This window comes from Pipistrellus hanaki (genome assembly GCF_964339955.1).
Source record: "Pipistrellus hanaki genome assembly, chromosome: 7".
Taxonomy (NCBI): domain Eukaryota; kingdom Metazoa; phylum Chordata; class Mammalia; order Chiroptera; family Vespertilionidae; genus Pipistrellus; species Pipistrellus hanaki.
Window position 1 is genome coordinate 12649451 of NC_140509.1, and position 17494 is coordinate 12666944.

The following is a 17494-nucleotide window of genomic DNA, read 5'->3' on the forward strand; positions in this document are numbered from 1 at the left end:
CCCAAAAGATTTCAACAAAATGAAAATTCAGGGTATCCAAGTACAATGGAAAATTAAGATAATTATTTTTTTTGTCTTCTCAAGGATTAGCTAAATTTCTTCTAAACTGGAAAAAAAAAAAAAAAAAAAAGATGCCGAAACCAGTTTGGCTCAGTGGAGAGTCGGCCTGCAGGCTGAAAGGTCCCAGGTTTTGTTCCGGTCAAGGACATGTACCTTGGTTGCGGGCACATCCCCAGTGGGGGGTGTGCAGGAGGTGGCTGATCTATGTTTCTCTCTCATCAATGTTTCTAACTCTCTATTCCTCTCTCTTCCTCTCTGTAAAAAATCAATAAATATATATTTTTTTTAAATGAGATTGGCCCTTCAAGGGTTTTTCTTTTTTCTCCTCAGGTATTATTTCATTAGCAAATCAAATGTATACAAATGTATTACATTTTTGTGTTCCTAATCAAAGTGTGTTATTAGTTTTTAAGGACCTTTAAAATTAACAATATGTATCAAATTTTCCATCCAAAATTCTTCTACTTAGAATTGTATGCCCCTACAAAATTTCTACCTACTGCCTTAAAACATCTAGAATTGTATCTTTATCACAGCCACTGCTTCCATCTTACAGCCTGGGAACCCTATGAACCTTGAGTAAAAAAAATACTGCTTTATAAAAAAAGTGTCATTAAAAAAATGTGATTCCTAGATCTAAAATAAACCAGAACAAGAAAAATTTATTTCTTGGTTTAACTGATGAACAACAACTATTTATTAGATATTGACCCCCATAATCACTACAGGAAAAGGATCCAAAACTTAGTAGGGTGAAAAAATAGATTTACCTATTTTTTGGTGTGTTTTTTAAGAGTTTATTAGTGAAGCAGTGAGACTGCAAGTGGCTACTCCACAGATAGAACAGCTGAAATACAAGATTTATTGATCCTCCTTCAGATAATCCAATTTTGGTTCCTCACTCCCTAATGAGGTCATATTGAAGATTTCAAGGCTCCCGGCTCCTATCCCTAAGTGTTCTAAAACAAATAATTGAATAAAGAAATAAACGTAAAATAGAAAAAAGTCTAGCAATTACTGGAATCTAGGACCAGACTTTAGTTTAGTCTTAATGACAAAACATGTGAGAAAAACAGAGGAGTTACATACATTACTTAGGGTGATGACAGCAGCCTCTAAAGAACTTAAAAGTAAAAGTTTTTTCAGCTCCTTCTAAAAGACAAATACAAATTTATATTAAAATAAAAGACTCAGGCGCAGGATCCCCAAAGTTAATATTCACCTTCTGCTTCTGGGAAGCACGATTCTTCTCATCAGAGATCTTTTCCGGATTATATCTTATGAGCGGTGGGATAGACACCTGGACAGGCACTTGGGCAACAGGAATTGAGCCTAACACTGACTTTTCCTTCTTGGGTTTAGCAGGAGTCACAGTGGGGATCACACGGAGATTGGGACGGCTACGAGTAGCTTGTTTGGTAACTGGCATCACCCTGTGTGGCTCAGGTAGAAGGTGCTTTGATGGTTGAGAGGTGGGGTACATGGGCCACCTTGAGGTTGCATATGCCATGTAATGCCTATAGGCATCAAAGGAAGCAGGGGGAATGGCAAGACCCTGGTAATTTGAAGGTATCCGAGCTGCAGGGAACTGAGAAGTCCTTGGCACATGAAAATGTGATAAAGAAGCAGAGTGTGGAAGTCTAATTGAGGCAGACGGGGCTGATGACAACAGGCACCTGACTGCAACAGATGACTGAAACCCACTGCCAACCATCTCAGGTCCTGCAATATGGCCCATTGGATGGGAACTGTTTTTTGTAATCAGGTAAGAATCCATAGGGGAGACTGGATGTGGATGGGACACCTCTGGGGAGTGAGTATTGCTATGGCGTGCCTCTCTATTCTCCAATTTGTGAGGATCTGAAGAATGTTGATCAGCTGAAAAATAGTGGTCAACTGAGGAACAGCGGTCTGCTGAAAAGTGCCTGTCAACTGAGGAACGGCGGTCAGTGGAGGAACGTGATGGTTTCTTGCCATGAAGTCGTTCCTGGGTCCGTGCAGCCAGTTGACTAATCTCTGTTACCCCAATATCTAGGCCTATGGTCTTGAGCAAATCATGAATTTTGGCATATTCTGGATTGGTCTCTTCTATTGATTCTGTCTTTACAGCTGGAGCTGAAGAGGGCAGGGAGCTTGGTTTCTGCCTCATAACTTCACTATCAGAGCTCCCAAGGGGCTTTGGTGGAGATTCTGCCTTTAAATCCTCTTCTTCATCTCCATAGAGAAATTTCTCCTCATCCTCAATGTCAGGAAAGCTATGTTGCCTTTTTTCCTGGGTACTGGTAGAATCTGCCAAAATGCTCAGAATGCGAGAAAAACCACTGCCATCCTGGCTAGCTCTCTCATGGGGCAGCAAGAAGTCTGTGTGTCGCTCAGGTCCCTCAGCCTTCATATCAGGTTTCTCTTCGTGGCAGAGAAAACTTCCAAACTTCTCTCTGAGAGGACTGTTGTCCTTGGATATCCCAGGAAGAGGATCCCATTGATAGAGATTGCCCTGAGGTTCCTTCAGGGTTGTCTCTACCATAGTCCCCTTGTTGTTTTCAATCTCTGAAGCAAAAGCAGCAATAGCACCACTCAGTGGAACAGATGGGTGTCTAGAGAAGAGAGGATGATCCTCGCTGGAGCCAGTACTGCTCGAAAAACTCTCAAGCTGCAAAGACAAACAGTGAATTTAGCTCATATGCAAGAAACTCAGAAAACTAGCAACTGAAGTACTTAGATGCTTTGTTATTCTTGAATTAATAGGAGAAAGAGAAGTATGAGGTGAGATACAGTATCCTTAGCCAGGTTCAAGATTTGGGTCTCCATCTCTCCAGATGTTTGTTATGACAAGGAGAAACAGGCAGATTGGATTGAATTCTCCCTTTTGCTCATTTGTTGCAGTCCTTATCAAGGAATTTGAATTCAAAAGAACTTTAGCCGAAACCGATTTGGCTCAATGGATAGAGCGTCGGCTTGGGGACTGAAGGGACCCGGGTTCGATTCCGGTCAAGGGCACGTACCTTGGTTGCGGGCATATCCCCAGTAGGGGGTGTGCAAGAGGCAGCTGATCGATGACTCTCTCTCATCGATATTTCTAGCTCTCTATCTCTCTCCCTTCCTCTCTGTACAAAATCAATAAAATATATATTAAAAAAAAAAAAAGAAGAACTTTAGAGATGTCCTAGCTTACTTGTTTTCTATGAATTCCAAAAGAAAAGAAAAAACACATAAAAGTAGAGCTGCTTTGGTTTAAGTGGAGTTTGGAAACTTTGAAATACTAACTGATCAGCCTCCCCTTGCTTCCCTAAGTGCCCTTAGGCACCTATTCAAAAACCTTTAGCTCTTAAAAGGACAGCTAAAAGCTAGTACTTATCCCTGACCATCTTTTTATAGGTGAAGAAAAAATATCAAGGCCCAGAATGGTGAGGAGAACTTGTCTAAAAATCACACAGCAAATTGGTGGCAGAGTTCAGAATCACCTGATTTTTGGTCTAGTGTCCTACCACTCATATATTTTGTTTTCTCTCAAAAGAGAGATGAAATGCCTGGCTGGTGTGGTTGAACCATGAACCAGGTGGTCACGGTTAGATTCTGAGTCAAGGCACATACATGCCTGGGTTGAAAGCTTGATCCCCAATAGAGGGCATGCAGGAGGCAGCAGATCAATGTCTGTCTCTGTCTCTCTCTCTCATCAATGTTTCTCTATATCCCTCTTCCTTCCTTTCAATTAAAAATTAAAAAAGAGAGATAAGGAAAATTCAGATCAACTCCTTCCTTTGCTTAAAGCTTCATTTCCAAAAAATAATTAAAGATTCTTACAGGGCTACCCAATTTAGAGAAATAGATATAATGAATAGTCTCTACATGTCTGTTTAGAAATATATGACAGGAGAGCGCTCTACTGATGCATTATGAGACATACAGTTTCCTTTGGAGAGTTCTGAAAGGTGCAGCTCATAGGCATAACAATGTTGGTCCAGCACATATTACAATGATGCCTAGGGACAGAGCCCCCATATAACTAACCAGGCTTTAACATATAAAGTAACTAGCAAGAGGCCACAGAAGAAACGAAGCAGAGACCTGCATAGAAGACTCCATGTCCACCTCAATCCGCTTCTTCAGAATAGACTTCTTGGGCATCACAGATACTTCCTCAGGCTGATGTAAAGAATATCCTGGCTCTGATGCTGTTAGGACACCTGACAATCCAGGGATGGGACAGCTTGTACCACCACCATCAACTCCCACCAGCTCCTGACTCAAGTTCCTACTTCGTTCTTCCTCTTCCTCTCGTTTTCGCCTGGCAAGATCCAGCTCTCGAAACTCGGGATCTAGAAACCTAGGGCTTAGGCTCTGTCTATGCTGTCGATAGCTGCGGGTCCCTGATGTAAAATTTGGGTGATCACTTCCCATGCTGTGCATCTTCTCTGTATCATCATAACGGGGCCTTTTGGCCTCCCGGCTCCTTTCCTCGGTTCGTATAGAATAGGAGCTTTTGAATTTGTCTCTACTCCGTTCTGTTCCATGCAACATCTCATCATGACAACTGATATGGGGACTATAATCAGAATGACGCAGGAAAGTTTCTCTTGTTTGGTAGTCCTCATCAAGCTGTCCCAAGAAGGGACTGAGAGGCCCCTCCTCCTGGGAAATATATCGTTCAAGATCTCGAGTGCATTGGGAGCTTCCAGTGAAGACAGAATCATCAGTCAAGTCATCCCTGAGAAAAGAGATAAGACTTACTAAATACAAATAGACTTGGAAAAGAGCAAGACCAGACAAGGCTAAGAAACTGATATTCCACAAGGATGCTACAGAATGCTTAGGACCAAAGACAATAATCATGAAGTCCAAGAACAAATCTCTAGATATACATGGAACATTTCCCCTCTCTTTCACCTGGGGCAGACCCAAGAAACTTCAGCCTCTAACCAAGGGGATATATTACTAAATATGTGTGTTCGTGTGGGGGGGGGGGGGAGAGTTACTATTGATTTCAGAAAGAGGAGGGAGACGGGAAGAGGAATAGAAGCATCAATGATGAGAGAGAATCATTGATCAGCTGCCTTCTGCACACCCCCTACTGGTGATAGAACCTGCAACCCAGGCATGTGCCCTGACTGGGAATCGAATTGTGACCTCATGATTTATGGGTCAAGGTTCAACCACTTAGCAACATTGGCTAGGCAAGATATTACTAATCTATGTAACAGAGCTCTTAGGCTGATTTCTTTGACTTGACTTTGGGGGTATAAAGTATCATGCTAGGTTTTGGGGGACTGAAAACACCACTACCAGACTACAAAGAGCCCTGGATTACAAAACTCTGCAATAGGTAAATTCTAGCTTCTTGCTACTAAAAGTGTGGTTTGAATTAGCAACATCAATATTACCTGAGAACTTTTTAGAAATACAAATTCTCAGGCTCCATTGAGGCCTACTAATCAGAATCTGCATTTAACAATATCTCCAGGTGATTTGTAAGCACCTTAAAATTTTACAAACACCAGTTCAAATCACTGATTTTCAAGTTGTGTGCCACAGAGATTCTAAACAGTGCTTAGGAACTACCCAAAAAAGGACATGTACTAGGAAAACAGATTCTGGGCCTCCCACCTTATTGAATCATACTAGCCCCAACTTTATCTGTTTATCTAGTAAAGTTCTGTATAATAATTCACTTGGAAAAGAAGGATTTCACTGTGAGAAAAAAAACAAAAACATTTTTATCTACTGATCTAATTGGCATGATTTTCTCATGAGTTTTAGAAGACTCTCCAATGCTGTTTTGCTGGCTCATAAAACTCCCTCACAGCCTATTTTGTTACCCTCTTTCCTGCCTTGCCTGGACAGCCACAAGTACTCTGCCAATCTTGGGCCCAGGAAAGAGTTTGTGATGGTTTGGCTCACTATATATTATTATTTCATAGAAATAAACTTTGTGACATAAAGGTAAAAAAAAAATACAGGATGGGTCATTTGTCCTTTCAGCTCAGAGTTCTATACCACATAAGAGTCCTAATCTTTTTATGTATTATGGTCAGAGAATTTCTATTGTCCAAAAAATAAAGTTCCTGATTTAAATCACAGATGGAAATAAAGATTCCCTAGCACTTTAAGCATATGACTTTTAAGTAATCTGAATGAAAAACTTACATCATTCAGAGTGAATTACCATCCAAAGGATGTTAATTATTGGTGTCTTCTACAGTTTCTGGTAGCTACTCTTGTTTTTTGTGTTTCTAGAAATGACTTACTTTTTCTTTTCTTTTTTATAGTTTGCTTTCCTCTGGGACTAAGAACAGTGGTTGACATACCGCAGCTTGCGAGCCACATGCGGCTCTTTGGCCTCGAGTGTGGCTCTTCCATAAAATGCCACGTGCCGGCGCACATGTACAAGGCGATTGAAACTTCATGGTCCATGCTCAGAAGTCGGCTTTCGGCCTGGGCGAGTCTATTTTGAATAAGTGGCGTTAGAACACTCAAGGGGCCAAAGAGCTGCATGTGGCTCTCGAGCTGCAGTCTGCAGACCACTGAGTTAGAATATCAAAGAACTGACTTTTCTTATTCACCAGCCCAGACTTTATTCAAAGCTTCAGTCCTGGTTAACAGCTATAAATAACTTTATCACCTCCTCTAAAAGAGTGTCACCTGTGGGAATACAGGTTCCTGTTATTCACCTCCTCCACAATAATCTGAGAAATTTTTAATTCTCCATATAGAATGAAATAGAAAAGGATGGAAATAAACCAAGGACAATCTCTGAAATCAAATTTAACTAAAGTAAAATACTTTACTTTGTAGGTTTGTCAGCCATGAACCCCCTATTTCCAGAAAGTATTGTCCATGATGTGAGTCACTCCATTGCTAAAATACTACCTACCATATAAGAGTTTCTGATATTTGTGAAGGGGGAAAAAACACAGGCTCTGTGAGTAGTAGCAAAGCCATCCATGCTCCCACATTCAGCTCCCCACTAGAACTACTACATGTCACCATCAAATGGCATACTAACCCAAGATCTAATCAAGCACTAAATACCAAGAAGCTAGAAATGAGATGACTCTCAGAAAGTCTCATTCCAGACTTGCAATCTCCATAAAAAGGAGGCCAAAAAACAATGAAGGCATAGAAAGAGTAAAAAAAAAAAAAAATAATAAATAATGTAAATATAGGCAGAAATCAAGTTGCTTATTATATGTTCCTATCCTCCTTCCCTAGGTCTCCCAAAGGATAAGTGGAAAAACTGGCTGTAATAAAACTGAGCCCTATAGCTCAGAATAGTCCAGTGACAGACTCTCTATAAAAGCTTTGGTTAAGACCAATTCTTTCCTAAAGTAAGTTCTGTTTATTTAAAAAAATTGATTGTTGGGTGTGGGTGATGGACACATGGGGCTCACTGTACTATTCTCTTTACTTGTTTTTGCACTTACAAATTCCATTAAACAAATTAAAATTCAGCCCCAACTGGTTTTGCTCAGTGGGTAGAGTAGGGGTGTCGAACTCAATCAGAGAAGGGGCCAAAATCTAAAATCCAGCCTAAATCACGGGCCGAATGGTTTACTGAACAGTCATAAACTGACAATGTCATAAACTGACAGCGGAGTGCAGTGATGACAGCGCGGTGCGGGCCACATTGCAAGGCCTGGCGGGCTGGATTTGGCCCGCGGGCCTTGTGTTTGATATATGTGGGGTAGAGCATCGGCCTGCAGACTGAAGGGTCCCAAGTTCAATTCTGGTCAAGGGCATGCACGTTGGTTGTGGACACATCCACAGTAGAGGGTATGCAGGAGGCAGCTGATCAATGTTTCTCTCTCATCGATGTTTCTAACTCTTTATCCCTCTCCCTTCCTCTCTGTAAAAAAATCAATAAAATATATTAAAAAAATAAATATGGGGATGTGCCCGCAACCAATGTACATGCCCTTGACCGGAATCGAACCCAGGACCTTTCAGTCCCCAAGCCGACGCTCTATCCATTGAGCCAAACCGGTCTCGGTCTGAACTGGACACTTTAAATAGGCGAACTGTATGATACATGAATTATGGCTCAATAAAGCTGTAATAAATTTAAAAAGGCCCTTCAGAGCCCAAACTTTCCATTCTTTTCTTCTACTGATTCCTCAAAATGCCTAAAGAAAGCTAGTATTTGCTCAGTCTTTTCCCTAAGGCAAATCACGGGGGATGGGGGGGAATATTCTACTCCTTCAAAGTATGTCAGAGCAAGGAGGAGATAGGGTACAGTAATTTCAAGAATGGAACTTACAACATGCAGAGTACTTTGATAACCAGGGGAAATCAACCTCACATCCACAAGTCTTTCTTCACACAACTTAATCATGTTCCCTTTTCAAAATAAGTTACAGTCCTACATACAGGCCGCCAAGGGTGAAGATACTGATAACCCTAGCAATCTGTAACCCAAACCTGACAAAAATTTAACAGCTTCAATAAGGGAAGAAAAAGAATTTTTGGATCTCAGGGAAAAAATAACAAAAAAACAACATATAAAGGATGGACATGGCCTGTTTCATTAGCTGAAAATTGGACTCACTTTCAGGAGATATCCTAAAATTGCCAATAGTCCTGAGGCCTGGTGTTAGTGGACACTAATTATTCACACTAACCATATTCTGCAAGAGTGCAGGGGCAAAAGTCAAAAGAATGGCCTCCTTTTAGAACCTTAATCTCATTTTCTCTAAAATAGACTTTTCTCTCTGAAATACAGGATTCTGGAAAGATTACTGCCCCAAACTCCCTAAGAGAAAATTTTTAACTTTTATAATTTAAAAACAGACAATTGACTATCTGAAGAACACATGCATAATGAAACTCATAGAAAGGGAGTGACAAACAGCTCAGGCCTAACAAGAGGAAATGCTAAAGTTACCTCAAAACCTCAGCAAGGAAGGAAGACAATCACACACACGCACCACCCACTCATGCTGCCTACTCAATCATCTCCTAAAATAGAAATTACAGAGGGACAGGGCTGTTTCCTCAGTTAAGTGATATAGTCAACATACCCTGAAGCCCTACCTTCAGAAGCCTCAGTGTTATATGACACTGGGCTGGACTGCCTTGCTCCAGTGCACCAGATAGCCACTGGAACTTTGAAGTAAATATTACCAAAGGGCAGCACTGGACCTCAGACTTCCTGCCAGCTGTCCCCCACCTGCCTGCCCATGCTCTGTGTACCACTGCATGAAAGTCTTAGTTTGAAAGAACATCTAATCATCATTTGTGAAAACTCCCAATGTGCTGGGTAGAGACCATCAGACATGGTTCTCAAATCTCAGAAACTGAGTGCTTTCCCTGCACTTCTGTCCTTACTTTTTTACTTTTGTGAGAGAAAAACATGATTATTTACTTCCCATATATGATTAAGTCCTAGTACCTGAGATCTATATTTAATACTCTGTAGAGTGTACTTGCCCTTCCTCAGCATTTAATAGTTGTAAAATAATAACATTTTTAAAGGTCTGTAACTTCCTATTAATGCTTATCACATGTGTCAAACACAAGGCCCGCGGGCCAAATCCAGCCCGCCAGGCCTTGCAATGTGGCCCGCACCGCGCTGTCATCACTCACTCCGCTGTCAGTTTATGACATTGTCAGTTTATGACTGTTCAGTAAACCATTCGGCCCGTGATTTAGGCTGGATTTTAGATTTTGGCCCCTTCTCTGATTGAGTTCGACACCCCTAGCTTATATATTTAATATAGATACATATATTACACATTAATTTAAACACTTTCTGAATCTATACTTCAGCCTGGACAAGAAGAAAAATAACTTTATCAAAGATTTCCTATTTTGGCAGGGACCGGTTTGGCTCAATGGATAGAGCGTCGGCTTGGGGACTGAAGGTCCTGGGTTCGATTCCAGTCAAGGGCATGTACCTTGGTTGCGGGCACATCCCCAGTGGGGGATGTGCAAGAGGCAGCTGATCGATGACTCTCTCTCATCGATGTTTCTAACTCTCTATCTCTCTCCCTTCCTCTCTGTACAAAATCAATAAAATATATTTTTAAAAAAAAGATTTCCTATTTTGTCCAGAACTTTCCTTTTGCAGAAGGGACACCTAGTACCAGTATTTTAGAATCCATATCCTCTTATCTGTTTTAAATTTAGGGGATTCTATGTCCCCTCAGCCTTCCCTTTTCCAGTGGAACCAAGATCACCTTTAAAGTCTTTTCTTTCATGTAATTCTTTCAGCAACAGAGTCTACATCAGTATACTTTCCCCGCCCAGAAAGTCTTTTCCAATGTTATTAGGCTTAACTTGACTGCTGGCATTACTCTTTCAAATATACCACTCAGAAAGCATCAACATTTCTACCTTCAACCACTATTATAACACTGCCTCAGATAAAGCCCACCTGTCCATGTCCTCCAGATTATCCACTGGTGAACCCAATCTATCACTAAGCCGCCGCCGTTCTGGTATGCCGACACAGTAGTGATCATTGCCAACTGTGATTCTTAAGCTCTGTTCCAAAGAGTCAGAACGAAGACCAGGAGATCGTCTCTACAAAAGTAAAGATAATATAACAGGTCAATACATCTCTGTATCCAAAAATGTTCTGCCTAGTCACAAAGTCGTAATCCAACAAGGTGAGAAATGGCTATAGTAAGATACCACTCTAAAAATAAAGCACTTTTTTAAAAATTATCATTTTCTTAAATGAAAGCCCACACTTCCAACCCAATCAGTGACTTCTCATTCTTTCATTTACTGGTACTGGGCATGGGACTAGAGAAGTGAATTACATCTGCTCTCAGAACCTATACATTTCTAGTGAAGGGGGCAAGGCAGGTTGAAAAGAAAAGTACTTCTGATCGCTATAAAGTCATTTAAACACAACACAAAAGAGATTGGAGAAATGGAGCTACTTCTGATAGGATGGTTACAGAAGGATTTTCTGAGGTGATACCATTTAAGATGAGGCCTGAATGATGAGATGTCAGTCTTGCAAAGAACAGATGGAAGGATGTTTCAAGCAAAAAGAACAAGCTCTGTAATGCGCTTACCATGTTTTGATCAACAGAAAGGCGATCACTGTGACTACATAAAAGTGACGGAAGATAGGAGAAACCAGTTATGAAACTGGATTTTATTTCTTTTTTGTGGTTAATCCTCACCCAAAGCTATTTTTTCCACCGATTTTTTTATAGATTGAAAGGTGGAGAAAGGAAAAGAGGAAGACAGAAAGAGAGAAACATCAATGTGACAGATCCCTGGAGCAGGGGATCAAACCTGCAATCCAGGTAAGTGCCCTTGACAAATAATGAAATCTGTGACCCTTCGGTGCTCAGGCTGATGTTCTAACCACTGGCCAGAGCTGGATTTTATTCTAAGAAGCCACAGAAGAGTTTCAAGAAGGAAAGTGATATGATCTGACTACATTCTTCCCCCAGATGCTCACACTGTTCATACCCTCATCGCCTTCAGATATTAACTAAAAAGTTACCTTCCCAGAAGCCTTCCCTGGCTACCCTATCAAAAATTATTAACTCCCTTCTCTGTTTTTCTCTGTTTCCTTAAGCATTTTACATGCCAAACATTTTCCCTATTTTATTTATCCAACTTCCTCTGCTAGCATTCAAACTCCACAAAAGCATAGTTTTTAACTGGTTCGCTCAGTTATGCCCCTAGTAACTGGAACAGCACCTAACACATGGTAGATGTTCAATAAATACTTCTCAAATGTATAAAACAAGGTTTTAAAAATCATGCTGCCGGGACCGGTTTGGCTCAATGGATAGAGCGTCGGCTTGGGGACTGAAGGGTCCCGGGTTCGATTCCGGTCAAGGGCATGTACCTTGGCTGCGGGCACATCCTCAGTAGGGTGTGTGCAAGAGGCAGCTGATCGATGATTCTCATCGATGTTTCTAACTCTCTCTCTCTCTCCCTTCCTCTCTGTATAAAATCAATAAAATATATTTAAAAAAAAAATCATGTTGATTGTTGGGTAGAGAATAAACTGGAAGGTAATAAGAGTGGCGTGTAAAGAAGCCGAATGTAATAATCCAGGCAAGACATAGTAGGGTTTAGACGAGAGTGATAGCAGGAGGACAGTTTGGGGGATATACTTGGGAGGTAGAGGGGACAGGTTAGCCATATGAAGTTAATTTGACAGATTAGGCTTGGGAGAAGGGAGATGGTGGGCTGAGCAATGAGTAGGTCACTTACTGAGACAGAAAAGCCTAAGCAAACAAAGTATGCTCAGCTGAGGTTGTGCATGGGAGAAAAGGGCAGTTTGGAAATAAGTGTTCTGCTTTCCTTGCTTGCTCTGTAGTGACTAACACTCAAGACTATAGCTGCCCATCTATGAAAATCTTAACTCAGTGACCAGTCAATTCACCTATGACCAGAGTGACAAGACCATACTGTCAGGGAGCCTCTCAAGAAAACAGCCGGGTCCGCGATGGGGTTTTACAGATGACTGGTGAATGCAAAGGTAAGTCAAAACACCAGACCCTACCCAGAGGCCCTTCGAGAAGGAGGCTCGAGTGAGAGGTCGATGTTAGGTCTCACCTAAACTTTGTAATCTCATGCTCGGTCCCCTAGCAGGGAAACAGGGCGACAGAAATCATGGTGCCCAGAACCAGGCAGTCGTGGATTCAATCACAGCACCTCCACTTGTGAGCGGTACCCTCGATTCCTCCTTAACCCTCTCTGGGTCCCTCAGCTGTTCTTCGGAGGAAATCACCTTAAATGCCTCACCCCAAAAGGCTGTGCATGCCCAGAGGCTGGGTGAGCTGCAGGGCTCAGGCTAGCACTAGTCCCTGCCGCATAACTCAGGGAGACGGGCGGCCGGGCGGGCACGCACCCCCTCGGAGCGCCGCTCCGCTAGGACAGCCCGCAGCCTCCACGCCGGGGTCTGCCTGGCCGATGAGGCGACCCTAACGCGCCACAAAGGCATGTCGGCCTCTTTCCTGTGACCTGGGGGGCAGCTCGTGTTTACGGGAACACAAAAACACGCAACTCTGAGGAAGCATCAACTACGGGGAAAGTAGCAGGCACAGGGTTGGAGACAGTCCCCTCGCTGGCAAACTTTTCCCCACCGCAACAGCCTCCTCCCGGGGGACGGAACGCTCCTCCCGACCCGGCGCCCGAACGGTCCCGAGTCCTCATTGTGCACAAGCAGCTCCGGGGCGGGCGGGCGGGCGGGGAGCCCCGGGTCCGGCGTCGCCCGGGGGATGAAGGACCTCCGACTCGGGGACCCTGGCCTGGAGGCCCGGCGGCGCCGGGATTTGAGGGCGTTTGGGAAGCGAGAACCCGGGGTGACGGGGCCGGGGTAGCGAGAGTCTCAGTCGAGGGGTGGGATTACCCGGCTGCCGCTGTCGCCTGGATGGTCTCCGCGGCCGTCCCGGGCGAAGTCGGAGCGGGACTCCCCTCGGCTGCTGCCTCGGAAGCCGGGCGGGCAGAGCCGTCGGGCCCGCGGCGGCGGCGACCGGGAGCCGCGACGAGCCCTCGGCGGGGAAGGGGAGCCGCGACGGCCCCGCGGCGGGGACGGCGAGGCCCGGCGGCCGCGGGGTGGGGACGTGGTGCTGCGGCGACCCCGGGATGGGGAAGGCGAGGCCCGACGGCCGCGGTGCCCTGAGGGCGAGCGGGGGCGGCGCGCCGGAGCCCGCGAAGAGGAGCCGGAGGGCGGCGGCGGCGAGGAGCGGCGACCCGGGCCCGAGGAAGCGCCGGAGCTGCGGCCGGAGCGCGGGCAGCCCCCGCTGCTCTCCTTGGGCCGGTGCGAGGAGACGGAGGAGCGGGAGCCGCTGCGGTACATGGTTCCAGCGGCGGCGGCCGCGGCGGCGGGTCTGACGCGCGGGCGCCCCGGACGCGCGGCCCCAGAGTACCGCCGCAGCCGCAGCCCCGGCCGCCACGGCCGCCGCGCGCCGCCCCCTCAGCGCCAGCAGCCCCCTCCCCTCCGCCCCGCGCGGTCCGGGGGGCTGAGGGGGCCGGCCGAGCGCGCCGCCGCGGCCGCGGCTGGCGGTTGGAGGGCGCGAGCACACGCCGGACACACCCCCTCACCCTCTCCCCGCTGCTTCACTCAGGGAGTGGCCACAGCAGCCAGAAGTGGGGAGGAGCGCGAGGCCGGGCCCGAGGAAGGGCGAGGGGAGGGGACACGAAGCGCGCGACCTGCGCTCCACACGCTCCGCCTCCAAACTAACAAGATGGCGGCGCTGAGCCGCTCACTCCGGCTGCGCCCCGCCCCCGAGGCCACGTGACTCCGATGACGGTGGGCGGGGTCGGGAAGAAATGGGCGGGGCTAAGGGAGGAGCCAGAACGATGCTGCTCTTCCCTGGATGCTTGGGACGTCAGGTTGTGCGGTGGGCTCAGGTTTCCGGGAGCACTTTCCGCTCTACTCCTGTCCCCAACCCTATTACTGTATGTGTACGTGGGAACAATAAATGGTTACAAGGGATCGGAATATAAAGAAGTTCCCAAACATTAGGTGTGTCAGAGGTATGCCCCCAGGTATGACCATCAGTTTACCTTCTAGTTTGCCTGATTTCTAGAGGATGAAAAAGTGCGGAATGGGAGCGAGAACGCAACACAAACCGGACATCAGAGTAAATTTTCAGCCTCTAATCAGAACTTATGGTCATGAGGGAGATCACTCACCATCCTAAATCCGAGGCAGGGTTGGAAGAAGCTAGGAAAGCCCTGGCTGTTTTGGCTCTGTGGATAGAGCTTCAGCGTGGGGACTGAAGGGTCCAGGCTTCAATTCCAATCAAGGGCACATGCCCAGGTTGTGGGCTTGATCCCCAGTATGGGGCGTGCAAGAGGCAGCCAATCAATGATTCTCTCTCATCATTGTTGTTTCTATCTCTCTCTCCTCCTTTCCTCTCTGAAATAAATAAAAATATTTAAAGAAGAAGAAGCAGCAGCTAGGAAAATTTCTTGACAAGTGGAATAGGGAAACCAGGACAGATAGCTGAACAAACTGGCTGAGCAATTTATAGCCAGAAAATAAATTGCAAGGTCTTATCTTACACATACTAGACTGCTGCGGCAGAATTGCCTCAGTCCCAGTCCCACTTAGGTGACCTTCTTTGAAGGTGAAACTGACCAGAGAATGGCCTTTTATATGCTAATTTTGATACAGGAGCATATTAAAGAACACACCTGGAAAGCTAATGAATGTTCTATTGAGATCTTCCCTGGAGACCATCCCTTTTCAGCCTTTGGAAAACAGATAAAAACCCTTAAGACAAAAGAGAACACCTGTGACTTCCCCTCTCCACTTCTTTTATTAACTAATTTATTTTTTTGCTAATCCTCATTCGAGGATATGTTTTTCCATTGACTTTTAGAGAGTGGAAGTGAGGGGGAAAGACAGTGAGAGAGAGATACATTGATTGTATCTCCATCAAGCCTGCAACTGAGGTTTTTGTCCTTGACTGAAATCGAACTTAAGACCATTCAGTCCCTCAAATCTCAGTCTCGACTCACAGGTTGAGAACCATTAGCAGGGTCGCCTAAGTCAATAAGAAAACACAGATACTTACTTTACGACTCATAACAGTAGCAAAATTACAGTGATGAAGTAGCAACAAAAATGATTTTATGGTTGGGGGTCACCACAACATGAGGAACTGTATTAAAGGGTAGCACCATCAGAAAGGTTGAGAACCACTGTTCTAGAGATTCATCCCATGTATAAAGTTCAGCTTCCTGGGGCCCTTTCTTCTCTGGGCTCGCCTCCTGGGAAGGATCCTTTTTAAATTACTCCACGTCACTTTCCTTCTATTTATACTTGACCCACAGGACAACACATGCATCTTTGCCCTGCTGGCAAGGGCAGTGCAGCTTATTCTTCATGCTGCCCACCTTACTCACCACCCTGCTGGATAGTCAGCCAATATCTTGCTTTTTGAACTTCATCAGGTGGAATTAGGACATCAGTCCTACAGATCTCCAAGCCCCAGGATACGTAAGCCAAACACTCTGGGGGGCGCTAGTGGAAGCCTCTATCTCACTTGGCTTTAGGCCAAGGGAATGCCTCCTTCTTTCTTCCTAGCCCACGGGTAACTCTCCAACACAATCCTCACTCTTTCGTAGACTCACTGTGGATGACCAGTAATGCTGGCAGACTGATCTGTAATCTCTTCCCAACTCTCTTTGAGGTAGATGAGGGAAAGGGCTACTTGGCATTTGTTGTCTTGCTTTCTGCATTTGAAGCCTTTGCTGAAATGCCCAAGATAACCGGGAGAATCCAATTACTATCCTGTCACAACTACTGTCTGTCATCAGTTCAAGAAACTCTTACTAGACTTGTAATAAAAATGATGAAAATGGGCTAAGACTTTCCAAGGCATGCGCGCACGCGCGCGAGCGCGCCCGCACACACACACACACACACACACACACACACACACACACACACACACAGTAGCAGACATATAGCAATGACACATAAAACCTAATAAGAGAAAGTAGAGATAAACTCCCTGTCACTATACTGAAGCCACAGACATCCTGAGCTTTGAAAGAGGTCTCGAAGCAAAGATAGCTGTCAGAGATTTGGCTCCTGTGGAAAGAGATGGAAGGGCCTTCCATTAGGTGGAGGACCTGAGCAGGTTTTCAGCTTGAAGCCAAGGACGCCCCAGCCACTACGTGGGAGTTGAACAAAACTATTGCCAAACTTCTGCTTGGGGCTATACCTTTATGGGGAGCACTTTGCCAAGTGGGTGGGTGGACAAAAATGTTGACAATCTTTAGATGAGAACTGAGCATTGGCATTCCCTACTCAGCAGCTGGAATGGCAATTCCCTGGTAGCATCCATGTTTCTGTACACCACTAATAACAAGCTAGAAAATATAATTTATGTTAAAGATGGTAGATTTAATCCATGCACTTATCACTACTAAGTCTATAAACTCCATTAAAATGACAGTAGGGTTTTGTTTATTTTTCTTTAAGATATAAACTAATATGTGCAACCTGGAAGTGTGAAGGAGATAATGTCCTGTGGAGTGAAATCTTGATCAATGGGAAACAGAAGCCAATATAATTTGCCCCCACTTCTCCCTTTGTCTCACTTCTCTCAGGATGGTCTTGAGATGAAGTTTGTTTATTGATACGTCCAGCCATCAGTTTAATGTAATGGCAGCCAGGATGATGAAACATCCTGTTGTTTCTCCTTTCTTTCCTGCTTTAGTCTCCTTGTCACTCTCACCTGCTCCCTGGACTCGCTAATAATAAAATGAGGTTCTGGTTTCTGGAGAACTGAGGCTAACACTACTAACAAGGCAAATTTGACTTCATGAAAATTAACAACTTCTGTTTATCAACAGATACCATTAAGTCCTAGCTGGTTTGGCTCAGTGGATAGAGCATTGGCCTGAGGACTGAAGGGTCCCAGGTTTGATCCCGGTCAATACAGAAAATTGTATTTCTAAACATTGCAATAAGCAAAAATATTTTTTGTTTGTTTGTTTTTCT

At 44.8% G+C, this 17494-nt stretch overlaps 1 protein-coding gene across 10 annotated transcripts in view; it reads right to left on the bottom strand.

Annotated features, from left to right (window-relative positions):
- The window catches only part of ZNF318 (zinc finger protein 318), a 67775-nt gene extending 53676 nt beyond the window's left edge, over positions 1–14099 (bottom strand). For 9 of the 10 annotated variants that reach the window (XM_084890488.1, XM_084890497.1, XM_084890489.1 and 6 more), the window contains exons 1-4: positions 13382–14099; positions 10427–10575; positions 4126–4765; positions 1283–2710 (exon numbers count right to left, since the gene is read on the bottom strand). In XM_084890488.1, coding sequence (XP_084746614.1) covers positions 1283–2710; positions 4126–4765; positions 10427–10575; positions 13382–13831 — 2667 coding nt within the window. In that variant the 5' untranslated portion in view covers positions 13832–14099. The remainder of the gene's footprint in view (positions 1–1282; positions 2711–4125; positions 4766–10426; positions 10576–13381) is intronic. The other variant, XM_084890487.1, reaches the window with a different exon arrangement.
- Between the last annotated feature and the right edge of the window lie 3395 nt (positions 14100–17494).